The 16754-nt window shown below is 37.4% G+C and overlaps 1 protein-coding gene across 5 annotated transcripts in view; it reads left to right on the forward strand.

The window, feature by feature from the left end:
- Positions 1-680: 680 nt before the first annotated feature.
- Positions 681-16754, forward strand: part of LOC135746613 (glutamate receptor ionotropic, NMDA 2B-like) — a 123638-nt gene continuing 107564 nt past the window's right edge. For 4 of the 5 annotated variants that reach the window (XM_073814219.1, XM_073814221.1, XM_073814222.1 and 1 more), the window contains exons 1-2: positions 681-1389; positions 3083-3727. In XM_073814219.1, coding sequence (XP_073670320.1) covers positions 3701-3727 — 27 coding nt within the window. In that variant the 5' untranslated portion in view covers positions 681-1389; positions 3083-3700. Of the gene's footprint in view, positions 1390-2498; positions 2765-3082; positions 3728-16754 lie in introns of those variants that run through there. The other variant, XM_073814220.1, reaches the window with a different exon arrangement.

A 16754-nucleotide genomic window follows, 5' to 3' on the forward strand; every position in this document is an offset into this window, starting at 1 on the left:
TGGCGGATGTAGTACGTCGGAATTCATTCATACTATCCATATTCATACCATATAGTACCCATTTTAACGCTTGATGAGTAGGTACTTCATCTAATTCAGTAAGTATTCAGAGTCACGCAGACTCTCTCAAGTAATATATCACTCAGTTAAGTTATAAATACTCATCACTGGTTCTTCTGCCTATTGAGATAATGCTGGGGGTGTAATTCCCTCTTCATAGTGTGATTTTAATTTTTGTCATTTTCTATTTCATTTTTCCTCTTCGTTTTTCAAATTGATCAATAAATAGAGTCTGAGTAAAAGATAGAGAGTGCACCAGGCAGACCGTTTTAAAAGAGGAGTGGAGGACAGACGCCAAGAAATGGACGATCAGAGGTGATAAGTAGCTCAATCCAAGAATCCAGAGAAATAAGCTGGAAGCTCTGAGCAGACATCTGAAAAAACAGACATAGAAAACTCAAACCATTGAGAGAGACAGTGATAGCACACCCATACAGAAACAGTATTCAAGGGTTGTATACGTTTTCTATACTTAATCCTATAGAGGGACCCCTCTCATTCTGCTTTCACTGGCTCACTCCTACTCCTCCACAGCTCGCTGTCAATAAGGGAGGGGTGAGAAAAAGAGAGAGAGAGAGAACAGTCTCGATGTGTTGAATTCTTGGGCAGACATTGCAACCGCTACACCTCTTCCTACTGTTCTGCCTCAATCACTGTCTGTGGAAAAGGGCTATTACTTACTGCAAACGGAGGATTCAGAACCCAGAAGAAAAGGAGGGAAAGAAAGCGAGAAAGAAAGTGTGTGAGAGAGAAAGAAGAACTAAAGCAACAACTGGACAAGAGGAACAAACTGACCGCCTTCCCTGTTTTAAAAGAAGGAAAGGAAAACGGAAGGCACTGGAGTATTTGTTTTTTTCTTTCGTTTTATTTTTTTCTTTTTTCTCATCGTTGTGCTGGGAGGCACATCATCTTTTCATTTGTTTGCTCTCTCCATCATTTGCCTCCTGATCTATTTCTCCATCTATATGGTGTATAATTTTGTCTATTAATGACAAGACAGGAGAGAAGAGAAAGAAGGGGCAAGTTTTTTTTTTACTCTTTCCGTCCTTTGCCTATTACCCCTTCATTTCTTCACCTCTCCTCCGATCCTTCCCTCCTCCTCCTTCTTCCTCCCATCCATCCGTTCCTCCCACTCCCATCAAGTGTGATGCTCTCTGAATGAAAGTTTATTGGAATTTCGAAAGAGATGCAAAAACCATCTCCACACCTCCTTATGAGTTTTTAATTATTCCTTTTCTTTCTCTCTTTTTTTAAGCAGTTCTTTTAGTCCTCCACCATCTATCCTTATGCATCACTCTTTTTTCCCTGGATGCTTTAATATTCCTCTAGGTAGGTTAAACGGCTCGTTTAGTGTCTTCGATCTGTTTGTCTGTGTGTGTGTGTGTATTTGTGTGTTCCTTTTTACATGTACATAAAACAGACATTGACACACATGCACACACACACACACACACACACATACACACATGCATTTAACTAACGGACAACCAGGTAACAGGAATTTTAACCCTTGTTTTTCTAATGATTTTCCATACCTGCCATTCCTAAACTCTTTCCATCTTTTATTTTTCAAGTATTAGTTGTTTAGTTTGATTTTGAAAAAGTGCAAATTTTACACGAGATTCTGGTCTTTTAATTATATGGGTGAGGTTGACGTGACTTCTTAATTTGCTGTCATTGGGCAGTTTTTCAAGTAGCAATTTCTGGTGTCAGCCGGTTTCCATACTGTCGAAACTAAATAGTGAACAATACTTCAGTATTTGCTAAAAAAAAATATTAAGGAGACAGTGCAGTGATTTTGATTCAGTGTAATGATTTTTCCTCATCTCACCTGCTTACTAGCCTAAGTCCATTTGCTCTGTTATGGATCACTCCATGTTTTTATTGAGTGTTTCATTTTCTTCTGTCACTCTATATAGTTTGTCACATTCTGCCTAAATTTATCTGTTCATCTAACACCTTTCAGACAAGCCCTCAGCTCATCTGCTTCTCATCTTTGCTGGTCTTCCTTGGTTTTTGACGTCCATGGCTACTGTATGACTTTAAGCTTGTTACAGAATGAAAACTTTTTTCTCCCCATTTTCGGTTATTTATATCCCTTAAATGATCCTCCTTGAATTTTATAAAATTATTTATTTTTTTGGACTTTTTACTGACAAGTAATTTAAAATTGTATTTTAGACATATAATGTTGAATGTAAAAAACAGGATTGATTTTTTCCTTCCTTCTTAATTTTTTTTAAAAATGTACTGCCTTAATTTAGCTTAATTGGTAAAATGCTAATTTAAATATAATAATAAGATGCTTATTCATAAAACGATGTTGATTCACAACTTAAGTTGGAAGGAAATTTAAACATTTTTGACATTTTTATATTGCTTTTGAGATTTTCCTCTTAGTGTTTTTCTTTTAAAATCTTAAAAAAATTCTGCTATTTTGAATTCTCTTTATGTGATTTACATTTTTGGACATCACTAATTTATCACCTTACTTTTTTTTTCTCAAATATGGACTTCATGAAAAGCAAACAAACAAAGCATCATCTTATTTGCCTGTTATTTGGCAAAATGGACATGTTGAAGGAAGGCAACCATCTTGTCTTTTGTTTTTGAATTCGTGCACTCGCCCACTGTCTTGTCTATCACATTTTTTCTAAACATTATCCAAATAATAATGGTGAAATACCACAGGACAGTTAGACCGGTAAGTAATGCAATAAAAATATCAGACATACATTTATCTGTATACATTTGTAAGTGTTACTCTGTGTGCATTTGTGAAACATGGCTGTCTCTTCCATGGTTCAAAGGAGCCTATCACATTTATTATTTAAAACATATCAATCAAGCAACCCCCATAACCCCTGACAATTGTTAATACAGTATTGAACACGGCGTATTAGATCAATGGAAAGAAACAAATCTCACAGTTTATCAAAAATCATCCAATTGTTTTTTATTCAGCATTATTTGTCAGCACACTTTATTTGAGAGACTGTTCTTTGCCTTTCTCTTCCTATAGTGTTACGAAAAGGATCCAACAAAAGACGTGACTGGATATCTGAACCAGTGATGTTTTGAAAACATCCAAGTACATCACCTGTCCTTGATTGTTTGTCCTCTCGCTGCTGGACTCTATCAAGCAATTTTGTGGACATGTTTGCAGATGAATATGAACTTTTAAGCTTAACTAGAAACACACTTTATCATCATCTTTTTGCCAACTTCTTATGATTTATTACTTTTCGTAGCTGATGTAGGCCCGACAGTTGTCCTGATCCATTTTAAATTTGACATTTTCTGATTTGTAAGTTTCTTTGAGTGACTAAATAACAATCCAACATCTCAAACATTTAAAATCTCATTTGTCGTTTTGTTTTATTTTTTCAATTGTAAACCAGGATTTTTTCTTATTAGTTTTGATATAAAATTCCCTCTGCTGCATCATCCAGTCTGGATTTACAGTAGGGACTAAAACTTTCGACTACCATCTTTATCTGACAGTCATCTGTCTCGTCAGCCTTTCTTCTTACTACCAATTCCTCATCTATTTCAACGGTCAGTCACTCCTTCATCCAGGGCTATGAGAGGAAGAGATAAAACCAAGCTCACATCATCATGCTGGAGTTGAGGAGAGAAAATGGGAGTTGGGCTGGCAATGTTCAAGGTAAGAGAAGACCTTTATTTCTTATTTTATATCACTCTCTCCAAACTCTGAGTCTTTTGTATGAACACAAGAAAAGAAACATACACCATTGCCATATTTCTCATTACCTTCTGTCACATACTCATGTCTATTTTTCTCCCAGGGCTTTACATTTTTGTTGCTTTAATGAATGTTTGTGTGTGCATGTTTATGTTCAGAATTGCACATCTGCATAATACTGTTCCTATTGCCTCAGTATGTATACTGTGCACAGTATGCAAATTTTCTATATGCATGAGCGATATACAACAGAGCGTATGGCATTAATACTGCATCCCACAATGCAGCCCGCTCAACTCCTTTTCTAGTGTGATGAATATGATTTTTAGTCAAAGGTTTCTATAAGAACAATTTCCTTCTTATATTTGTTAAACAGAAAGGTTCTTTGGCTGTTAAAGGTTCTTTATGACACCATGCAGCCGAAAATGGTTCTAATGGCATTATTTAGCACTGCATTGTGTTTTCTGACTTGATATTTGAAATGCTACTGTTCACATTTTTTACACAAAAAGACAAAAAACACGTTATTTCACATTTAAGTCAAAGATAAATACTAGGTATATATGATAGCGATATATGATGCTAAATATATGCATGCTTAATAATACGCTATTCTGCATGAAATATAATGTTATAACCAACAAATGTTTCATATTTCATAGAAAAGAAAGCATTACAACAACTTAACCATATTGCATAAAACTAGTCAGACATTTTAACAATGCAAACAAATAACTAAAATACATATCACCACTACCACCCATATGCCAACTAACATCCACGTGCCATATATTATCCGCACTGACTTTTAACTTTTGAACTATTAAAATTAAATCTGATTTATTGCAAACCACTGCATATTTCAGTATGTTGCTTAGCCTTAATACATGCCAGTTTAACACCAATTTTACAATAAATTAAACATGCTTTGTTTATTTTAATATTTTATTTTATTTTAAAATAACAGTGCTACACGACGCCATAAAATAACCATTTTCTATAAAGACCCTATAACATACAAACAACCTTTCTGCTTTACAGGTTTTTGCCAGCCTGTCTAACAAAATTTGTACACATTTGACGAGTTGGCTAAAGTTAATAATGCAAAAAAAAAAAAAAATGGTTATCATAAATAAACGAAAGCCCATCCCCATCCATAAATAAACACAACCCCAACGTCACAGGGGTCAAGGCAAATCGTACAAAATTGTACGAATGTGGTCATAATACGAATTAGCCACCTCGTAAAATACTTACGAATTGCCATGAGATAGCATTGGTTTTTGCGGTGGAAATTTATTTAGATCAGTGAATCCCAAACTTTTTCATTCTGCGACCCACTTAGACAAGTATAATCTTTTTCAGGACCCACTTTTTTATAGAAATGTGTAGAAAAAATACATTTAGAAATACAAAAAGAAATTGGTTCTCTTTTAGAAGAGAGTAGTTATTTTTTTCCATTTTTGGTGTATTAATTAAATGTAAGTTTAATTGCAAATCCAAAATGCCCCCTAGTGGTCCCGACCCACAGTTTAAAAATGCCTGCTTTAGACTACAAAAAGGTATTAAATAAATGGTTCTTTTAGGAACCTTTGACTGAACTATAAATAGTACTTTTATGGCATCGCAGTAAAGAACCTTTTGTAGAACCTTCATTTTTAAAAGACTGTATGTTTGTCTTATCCTTATGGCATTCGACCAAATTGCTCTTGGTCATGTTGCCTTCTTTCCAGTTTGAGTAATGTGCCTGTGGTCTGGGTCAGACATGGCAGCTAAGTGGGTCAATGAAAGAGAGTAAAAGTGATAAATACTGAAAGATAAGGTGAAAGACAGAGGTGTTTGAACTGCTTTTACTCTCTGGAAAAGCAGAGTCAGTTCTTGGAAAGCAGGAATGTTTTTAGTCGTTCCAGTTGAAATGTCTGATGACGTATCGGCCTGTTGCGATGCACCGCTACTGATTAACGTGAGGTGACAGCATTTTTTACTCATGTCATTGGGGTCGAAGCACCTGTCAATCAAACTTGACATTGATTGACAGGGACCAGAGGGATGAGAACAGTGTGGAATGTCTTTCAGAGTGAAGCATCTCTCAGAGATTCCGTTGGTGTGGTAACGGAGCCTCTGTTGGCATGGCAACGGAACATAGGGACACAAGGGCATTCTAGACTTTCAGTGATATAACTGCTACATGGAGATGGTGTGAATCTGATTTTATGTCAGCCATTGTTTCATAAATAATGATGCTTACAAGGAAGACACCTTGCTCGTGTAGATGGATTGCCCTTTCGTCCCAGTCTGACAACGTAACACTCAACTTCACGCTATTGTGTGTACCCGCCGAGCAAAAAACAAGCCTTAATCTATCATCCTGAGAAATTGAACTTTATATAAATGTTAGTTTTTTAAACAAGGATGAAAGTCAATGCAAAGATCAAACGACAAGGATGAAAGTCAAAGCATCTCAGGGGTGGACGATGAAACACATTAGGGAGATGTGGAGTGTTGGTTTCAGAGTTTCGTCATGAAGCAGGGCAGTGGTGAATACAGAGAGCAAGAATTTCGTGTACTTTTCTGTCAAATACAGAACAGTATGGTATAAGCAGGGCACTCTTTCCATTTTAAACTGTTGTTAAAATATAATTTAAATACATTTAAGATCTTGCCTATGAAAACCCAGCTAAAGTCTCTTTATACTGTTTTCCGCTTAAAATCATCCTACATAATGTAAACAACATTTTGTAAAAATGTACCCTTAATATCTTTAAAGAGCACCTATTTCATTGCTAAAAAATAAGTTATTTTGTGTATTTGTTATAATACAACAGGGTTTTCCGCAGCACTTTTCAGTTCGGGCGGCCTGCCTAAGTTGGGAAACCCTATCGCTAGGTCGTAAAAAAAAAAATCGCTGCAAAAAAGTCTTGGAGAATAGCGCGGACACTCTTCATACCGCGAGCGGACATGCGTGCCACACGGCCGAAATGACAAAGACGTGGTCCGGACCGTCACTGTCTGGAGGATAACTAGCCAGTTGATAAAACATCTCGGAGAATAGCGCGGATGCGGTTCACATCGCGAGCATGCACGGGCACCACAAGGCCGAAATGAGATAAAGACGTGGTCCGTCATGTATGGAGGATAGCCAGTTGATAAAACGCGTATCCGTGAGAACTGTAAGTGGACTCATGTTTTGGGTTTATTGTATTAGTCTATAGTTCTTGCACATTTAAAGGAATTTAGCTGGTGATTTTGTTGTTGGAGCAACCTGCTAGCTAGGTTTCAGGTGCCTGTTGATTAGATTTAATTGTTGAGTGCTCTGCTCACGTTATTTTTGTGCATTATTTACATGCTACAGTAGTTACACTCCTTTAACATAATGTAATTAATAGTGGGAAATAATCAGTTTTTACAATTTTTTAGCTATCTACAACATCTGCTTCAATTTGTGTTTATTAACCCTTTAGTTTCACTTCATCACGCAGCTATTCCCATTAGAGGTAAAAACATTTAATTAATTAATTATCTAGTTTGTGTTCATTTTCTGTCATAGTTTCTTCAAAATTTAGTTTTATTTAAGTGTTTTAAATTAAAATATATTATTTTTCATCATAACGCATACGCCCCGCCCCTTTGATTTGATTTTGACTGAGTCATGACAGAAATTGAAATCGTCTATACACCGTAAATTCTAAATTGTATTGATATAATATTGTTATATATTAAATAAGTATTATGATAATGTTTTTTGGTCATTCATTAGTATCCTATTCAATTCTTATTTACTTTCAAAAGATTCCAGATAATCTTCCCCTTTTTGGGCTTCATGCTTAAATTTGAGTTCAATTGAAATTGTTCTAATTTTTTTAATGGCTACAAAGCTTCACTGTCCGAAGGGAAATGCAAAGCATATACTGTTTGTCTACTTGAGTGTACAAAGGTGTCAGTGTGTGTGGGCGCCTCGTGAAAGTGTTTCGTGGCTGTGAGTGAGATGGATCGGCATGGCATTGAGGTCATTATCCAGCACTGGCCTTCTCTCAAAAGCTTTCACAGTATTGACTAACAAATTAAGAGGATTTGGTTCAGGTGTGCATATGTGTTTGCGTATGATGGGTATGTTTTACAGAGCTCACCTATGCAATCACGTCAAAAGAAGTATACCTGGCACGAGTCAGTTGACAAGCGGCCTGGTTATTGCTGCGTGTGCATGTGTGTTTTGATTCCCTCCCATGGCGATGGTTTACCAGTTTATTAATGCACACCTGTTGTAATTCACACTTCCTTCACCACAGGAACGATTCTGGCTCTCTTCCCTCGTTCTCTAAGATGGTTGAAGCTTAGTCTTAATCACAGCGCATGACTTCATTACGGATAGTTACAGTGACTTAATGAGCTCTTGTCCAGTCATGCACAGTGCCGTAAGTCTTTCAACATGAGTGATATGCTTGGGTAATGTTGTAATTTCATTAGGTCCTACGTTGTCATTTAATGACATTCCGCTCCTTTAGAACGGAGGATATGGGCAAAGAAGTTCCAAGTTAGCGGATCTGTATTGGAGACAACAGTCAAAATATCATTATACCGAACACTGCGGTTCAATAGCGTATTTTGCTTTGCTGTTATTTTGGGTGATGTGTGAAATACTGGATATCAGATTAGCTGTCACTTAAAAAAACGTTTTGTCTGCATTTTCTACCTTTACTGCAGGGTGCTCAATGCTATTCCTGGAAATCTGTCTTCCTCTAGAGTTTACCTCTAACTGTAATCAAACACACCTGATCCAGCTAATCAAACTCTTCATGCTCTCCTGAAAATAAGAAGGTCTATAATACCTGGAGGGAGCTATCCATTTGCAGTTTCTCAGCTGGAACAGCGTTTGCGCATAATGCTGGCTTCAGACTACAATATCAGGTTGATTTTATAACAGTCTGTTTGACGTAAAGGTGTCTAGAAAACAATAATGTGGGTCAGGACGCAATAATTGATCATCTTATTGCATATATAGTGAGTCAAAGTGGACAACAACCAATGCTATGTCTGTAACGCTTCAACTAGCATGTTTCATTTTTTTTGTCTTTCCCTACTGAAAAATCCAGCTAAGACCGGCATAAGCCAGCAGCTGGTTTTAGCTTGTTTAAGGTGGCAGTAGCTGGTTCAAACTGGTCCTCCTTGGCAAAGCTGGTCAACCTTGTTGGTCAGCTGGTCTTCCAGCCTGATCAGCTATGTCCAGGCAGACCAGCTTAAAAGGTGACCAAAAACAGCTAGACCAGCTTGCTACACCAGCAATACCAGCTAAAACCAGCTCTATGCTGGATTTTTCAGTAGGGTTTACAGTGGGCTCCAACAAAACTGTGACGTTAACCTAAAAAAACCTTAAAGAATCTCTTCCGTACGCAGCTTTTAAAAATGGCAGACGAAAGAAAGATGATGGTGGTGCTAGGTGGACTTATGAAATGATCTTTTCTGCCAGTTCAAAACAGACAGCTTCGGTAGCCATTGTTTGTTAACACCAGGGGTAGGCAACGTTGGTCATGGAGTGCTGATGTCCTGCAGAGTTTAGCCCCAGCTCTAATCAACCCCACCTGAAGTAATCAAGCTCTAAAGAGTCCTCGAAAACTACAGGTAGGCAAGGTTTTATTAGGGTTGGAGCTAAAATCTGCAGGACATCGGTACTCCAGAATCGACGTTGCCTAGTCCTGGTTTACGCTCTTGTTTACGAAATTGCCTAGTTCCGCCTTCTGAATGACAGTCGCACCACTTGGCGGCCATGTTTGCAATGCCTCCAGGCAGTTATTTCCGTCGTGCAAGACTTGAGTCCTATCTACTTGAATGGATAAAGACCGGTATCTCTAAAATCACGTGATAAAATCACATTAAACAATGAATTTCTAACTAACAATTAAACCTGACATCAACTGCACCATAACTTTTCACAGTCGAATGCTCAGCCTTGCAAAGCATAGTTCATTGAACTCGTAAACAAATTTGCAATACCTCTCGTGGCCTACATACTACTTACTCATGTACGTGCATGCGCGACCTACGCATACTATGTATGTACGTAAGGTTTAAAAAAAACGGCGGTGTGCGTACAGTACGTGCACACCCTTCGGATTACGAAAATTGCAACACATGCACTGACCCTCGCCTATATGAGTAAAATTGACCATACTTCGACCTTTGCAAGTTTCTTGTCCATGACATGGCAATAGTTTAGAAGCTAGAATCCCTTAATCTGACACTATTGTAACAGACAAAAAATCTGCATCTTTACTCAGAGACACTTAATTTCAGATTACACACTGTGACATGACATAGCTGACTGGCTGATGGTACAGGTACAAGAGCGGTCCCATCCCTTGGGACAATCCCAAGCAAAGTGATGTCAATAATCAAAAATTAAAGTTACTAAAATAATAATTTAAGTAACAGATGATTCAAGTGTGCAATAAATATTCTTTTACTGCCATGTGACCTTATGTTTGTTCACCTAGACATACACTCACAAAAAATGGTGCTATATAATACTAAACATTATTTATTTGATTGTAATTATAGGGGAACCACTTTAAGTGCAGCTCTTTTTTATTTATTTTAAACCCACGCTGACACAGGGAGAACATGCAAACTCTAGACAGAAAGGCCACCTGATCCAGCTGGGGCTCGAAACAGGGACCTTCTTGCTGTGAGGCATCAGTGCTACCCACTGAGCCACCTGCTGCAGATTTTGCAGTTAAAGTCAGACAGGCTTCACCAACTGACTGGGCCCTATTAGGGCTGGGAGGCCGTTTATGAGCAAAGACACACAGAGGATTCTTATGTGGAAGGCTTTGATCGAAGCATCTAATGCATGCATAAATTCTCAGCTCCCTACAGATCTGGCACAACTGTTTACCCTTAAAGCCTTCAGGCTATAGTCACACTGCGCTTAACCCTGAATTATATTTGTTTTAAACCTTGCTTGTCACCCCCGGGTAGAGCATTGTCCAATTGCAATTTAAAAGCGAATTTGTATACCGTTATTTATGTATGTTTCATTCAACTTATTTAAACTTTATTTGTATTATTTTAATGGTGAGTGGAAAGCTTAGTTAGACTTTAATTGTATAGGGGAACTGTGCATATTTGACAATAAAGGCTTTGGACTTTGAAAAGTTACATTTACATTTAGTGGTAATTTTTACAGTGATTTACGCACACATAATTTGTGGGAAAAGACTAGACAAAATAGACCCCTGGAAACTCTTTACATAGCCCCGGTTGGAAATTACAAGCAAAATCAACATTCGCAAAAACGGAAAAACAAATACGTAAATGCGAATCCGATGTATTTCCATCAAGTTGTTAGAGCGAAAGATGGTGGTATTGGTACACACATCCGCTTTATTTTCCAGGTGCTGGATCAAAATGTATATTTCACGTAATAAAGAAAACGTCTCCACGCTGTTCTTCTCCCTTTATTTATATAAAATTAAAGGGGGAACGTTTCGATCGAACTGTTGCCACTTTAAATTTTTATTAAGTAAAGGGAGAAGAACGGTGTGTGGACTTTCTCTTTATTGGTAACCTACTAACCAACAGTAAATAAAACAAGGCACACTTAGAAAATGGAGACAGGACTGCATTTAGTTACGATTAGGCTAAATTATACGATACATTTACTAGCATTGCAGCTTTAAAAAGCTAAATGCTAAACTAAATGCTGTGCACAGAAGAAAAAATGACTTTTTGATGCAGGCACTAGCAGCAAGGGCATTACGACGATGTCGAACCCCATATTTGGGAAAGAAAACGTCAGCGGAAAAAAACAAACGGTCAGTCACGTTTAATGTTCGCTACGTCAGAATTTATTCGGCAAATGCGTTTCCATCTCCCATTATTTGCATTTACTTTTAATCGCAAAAAAAAAACACCTCAATCTAGCATAAAAACTTTTTTGCGAATTAAGGGATTTTTATTTGAAATGTGGCATTTCCATCACTCGTATTCGATACTTCAAATTGCACATAAAATCAGGGTGAGGGAAACCCAGCTACTTTCTTAGGTGTTTGTAGAATTTAAATAGGAAATAATTGAAATAATGCATTTATTTATTTCAATTACTGAAATTCTTCTTCGCTGAAGTGTAATAGAACTATCTTCTCATCCATGTTTAAATAGTTTTGAGCTATTAGGCAAACAGCTAGCTTTCTGTATTCATGGTACTGTATATTAAACACAAAAAAATTTATATAGTTTAAGTTGAATATCAGTAGAATTTTTTTAACACTGGCTGTTGAGATATACTGCATAATCTACAATGATTTTTACACTAGGATTCATGTCTGGTGGATAGATGGAATTAATTAGCTGCTGAAATCTCTTATGACAGGAAGGTGATCGTTGATGGACCCTCTCTGTAGCCTGAATTTCATAGATTTGCATGTGATTTAAATTGGAATAAGTGATCTGCTCAGTGACGGAATAATAGAGGTGGATGGTATTTTAAACACTGCTTGTATGTACAAGTTACAGACCATGTTGGCATCTTGCTACTTAGACCTCCCTTTGGTGTCCATTATTGAACGGCACATGGTGTGCTACAAAGCGTTGAGGAGTGGACGATTGAGTGATCTGGGATAGGCTCATTGTTTCATGGTAACCATGTGCTGATATTCATTTGGCCTAAACAAGGAACAGCTTGGTAATTAATTACCCATGACCAATGGGTGGGGGGGTGAGCCAATACTCTCATGTGATTGGTCAAAATAGAAGCAGGCCATCACCAAGCCCTCGGGGGAGGAAGTGATCCTTCACCCAAAAACCGCTCATCACTCACTGTTAAGGGGTGTCAGTGTGTGTATATGTTTTCATACAGATGTTGTAGGTTCATCACTCATATCATTTGCTATTTGCCATATAGGTAGATACAGTGGTGTGCGGTCTTTCCTCTACATTTGTCTCAATTTCCTAAAAAAAACAATACACAGATTGTGTATTGGTGTGTGCCTACGTGCTTTTTGGGTCTGTAAGGATTTGAATGTTGATGGTGTGTTGTGTAATGTGTTTGCTTTAAAGGTCACCTTATGTGAGAAATGTACTTTTATATGTTGTTTGAACATACCGGTATGTGTGTCACAACCTCGCTGTAATTATAAAAATCTCCCCACTCCTTTTTCTTAAATCACTGTAAAACCTCAACAACGTCACTTTGCGTAGGGCCCACCCACAGCCGTCCAAAGACCACAGTTGGGTCATAATTCCTTAATAATTCCATAATTCATGGTGATTGTTTTATTTAAAAAACTGTTTGTTTTTAGTATAGATAACAGAAAACGGAGAGGAAAACAGCAGCTCATTTGCATTTAAAGAGACACACACAAAAACAGCACTTTTACCTGCACACCCAAAAATGGGTCGTAAGTAAATGTAAAATCTATAAATCAGAATTACATTCTGGGGACACCTAAGACTAATTTTAAGGGTCCCCTATATAAGCGCATTGTCTAAAGCGCATAGCCTAAATGGGCGTGTCTGAATCCACTTTTGCTAATTTAAGGGCGGGATAAATGGTTTGTGCGCCAAGCGCACGGCCGAAAAGGGTTGTTCATATTCTTTTAATGAGTAATGGGTGTGTTTTGGGTGTAATGTGCAATAAACCAATGAGAGTCTCAGCTCTTATCCCCTTTAAAAGCCAGTTGCACTGACGCTATGTCTAATCCCTATTTAGATGACGGACTTTGTAAACTGAAACACTAAGCGGAAGTGTTTCAGCACCGGGACAGCGCAATGAGTTTTTTTTTTAAAGCATTACTTAAAAATGTTTCTCATCTCACCATATCCACAGGTACAGAGTCATCATATACAATAAATCAGTGAGGTAGCATTTAAAAACACATTTAAAAACAGATGCATACGTGGTGCTAAACGTGAAAATGGTCATTGCGCCGGGTTGAAACTAGCAAAAGACACTTGCGTCGCACATTTGCGCCGGGTGTATGATAGAGCCCTAAATCTTAAAAAATTGCCATATCAGGTGACCTTTAATGTTAGTGTGTATGCGTGGGTGTTTTTGTAGGAAATGTGTTTTTTTTGTACATGCGTGTTTGGATGTACGTCAATGTGTGCCTTTGTTTTGTAAACCCAAAAAATCTTTCAATCAAAGGTTCGTAAAATAATCTTTATCCACTACAGAAAAGCTTTTGTGCAAAGGTTCTTTATGAAACCTATTCAGCTCGACAAATAACCTTTTGAAATGTAGAGAGCGTCATTAAATTACTATTTTGTCATTTTGTCATTTGCACGGCGTTAGATGCCGTCTGAGCAAACCGCTCTTGGCTGTTGTTTAAGCTTCATTATATGGAAAGAGGACTAAAGGTTACCGCTCAGAGGGAGTAGTTCATAAACACTGCTTAATGGAACCGCACTCCGGACCATGCGATAGATGCTGAAGTGTGATGTACTATTCTGTGCTTATGGTTTGGGCTTGCATAGGCAGAACATATGTTTGAACAGGAGACAAGAAACTCACTTATTTCCTTAGTTTAAAAGAAAAGCAAGGAATTTGCAGCAGGAATTATTTGGCATAAAGAAGTCACGACACAAACATACAGAGTGTTGCGATGGATTACTGTACAAGTCTAATCCCTCACTTCAAGTGCGGTCTGCGTGTGTATGCATGCCGTTTATCTGTTACAGAAAATGTTAGGAACCTTAGTCATCTCTTTACGCTGAATTAAATAGCATTATTTGTCTTTAATAGTCTTTGGTTTATCAGAATTCATTCTGTTTAACTGCATCAATGAATGGTCATTCAGTTTCTGGTTGTTATCAAAGCTTTTTCTCTTGCTCTTTTGAGATGGGAGGAAGTCTGCGATAGGCTTTTGTACAAACATTTTGTTGAATACATAATTTATTGCTTTACAGGGAAAAAACGAGATGGAGGAAATCATCCAAATATCCTTTAAATGTTTGTTTTTTTTGTAAAGAAAGATGTATTACATAACACTAATGTACACACTTGTTCACATTGCCTTCTATAAGAGGCACGTTATTAGAATACTTCCAATTCGTCTGTCACATTGCATACCTTTGCCTGCGAAATCTTCATTGTGTCTGTATTACTAATAGGTCTTGTTTAGTTTTGTCTGGATTGCAATAATCTACTTGTTTGGTTTTAGTTTTGATCCCTGGCTGCTTTCAAGATCAATAGCTGTTTCTAAATGGCCTTTCAGCTGACACAAACAGACTATACCAAGCTTATCTGAGGGTTTCTGACCATTGTAACCACTCGGGGACCCTGGGGTCCATTCTCTCATCTTAAGCCAATTGTCAATCAGGCCTTAGGCAGTCTGAGAGAAAATCCAGAGGGAGCAATCTACCTTCCCGTGCATGGATATAATACAACACCACAGGGAATATGCATGTGCATGTAACAGTTTTTTTGAAACCTTAGCTTTGAAGGTAATCGTTGAACACATCTCATACAGTGACAACAGGAGTAGATGGATGCACTTGTGTTTACAGCTGTAAACCCGCACAAGCGTTTCAGACGGATCTCTATGAAACCGTGTTGAAAGAACATTTACGGCTCTGACACTGAGCCTTTAGCTCCTTAGGAGAACATGTGTGGGAGGCGCGTGCGTTCGTGTGCGGTTTACGAAAGATGCTTGATTTTTTTCTGTCTTCACAATCTTTATAAATTGCATTTTTTTCAGCAGAACTCACCGGTGAAAAGGTGTTACTATGGACATTAGGGGCACAAAATTTATATAAAATTGTCTGTATATAGCATCTCTGTTTTTGTGTGTGTGTGTATGTGTGGAGGAAGGTTCATTTGAAAAGTTGCTATGGAAACCAAGTGCTGTTAAAATGAGAGGCAGAGCCAAATAGAGCATCTTACTTTCTCCTCCCTCTCTTGTTCATCCAGCTCCTGTTTTCCTGTTACAATCTTCTGTCTAGTGAACTTCCAAATTTTGTGTTGGTCTTTGCTTACCTTTTTTTTAATGAGATGATTGTTAGAAGTCTGTCTTTCGTTGTCACTTCTTCTGCCTCTCTGGGCATCTGTTTAGTCTTCTTACTTTATCTCCTCCTTTCTCTTCCTGAATATTTTAACTGTAGGTGTTCTTGTCTGTTTTATATCTCCATACTTTTCCATACAGCTCTTTTCCCTCTCTTCCTCCCACACCGTGTCCTCCTCCGACACTTCTCTCGTCCGCGGCAGAAGAGAGCTAATTCACAATTAGCATGTGTACCTGCAATTAGCACTGACAAACCTCCAATAATTAGCCTTGTAAAAGCAGTCTTCCTTTTCAAGCGTGTTTGCTTCTTTCATCTTTTTGTCCTCCTCTTCACCCACCATGTTTTTCTCTCTCTGTTTTTCATTTTGTGTTCTTTAATGTGCTGAAGAATCGGCGTCATTATCGAACGGACAGAGACGTCCATGCACACAGACCCTAACTGGTTTCACATTTGCTAATGACTACCTGAAGAGTTTCGTTTTTTTTTTTTCATAAATCTCGTTTTTTGGTTGTGCATTCCAATTTATATCAATTCAACTTGCAGTTGGTTTGTTTTGATATAAACCTTCATCACTTAAAAAATACAGCTATGTAGCACCATAAAACAAAATAATAAAATTATAACATAATAATAAACATGTTTTGACAAATATGTTAAAAGCGGAATTATCTCGTTTTGCAACGAAACTGTTCAACTTGTTTTACACCTCTGGTAAAGTAAATCAGGGTTTCGTGAACTTTTTCAGTCTAGGACCCACATTTTTCTGTTTTTTTTATTATAGAAATATAAGAAAAAAATGCATGTTTGTTCCTTTTTAGTAGAAATTAAATTAAATTTTTTTGTGTTCTTGTATGAATTAAATAAATATAGGTTTAACTGCATCTGCATACCATATTTTTCTAAACATCTAAAGCAATACTTCTGAATACTTTACTAGAGTTGTATTTTCCCAAAGGGTCAACTACAGTTTACTTTAAATTTACATATTAGGGCT

Source organism: Paramisgurnus dabryanus, chromosome 4 (genome assembly GCF_030506205.2).
Source record: "Paramisgurnus dabryanus chromosome 4, PD_genome_1.1, whole genome shotgun sequence".
In the NCBI taxonomy this organism is placed as follows: Eukaryota; Metazoa; Chordata; class Actinopteri; order Cypriniformes; family Cobitidae; genus Paramisgurnus; species Paramisgurnus dabryanus.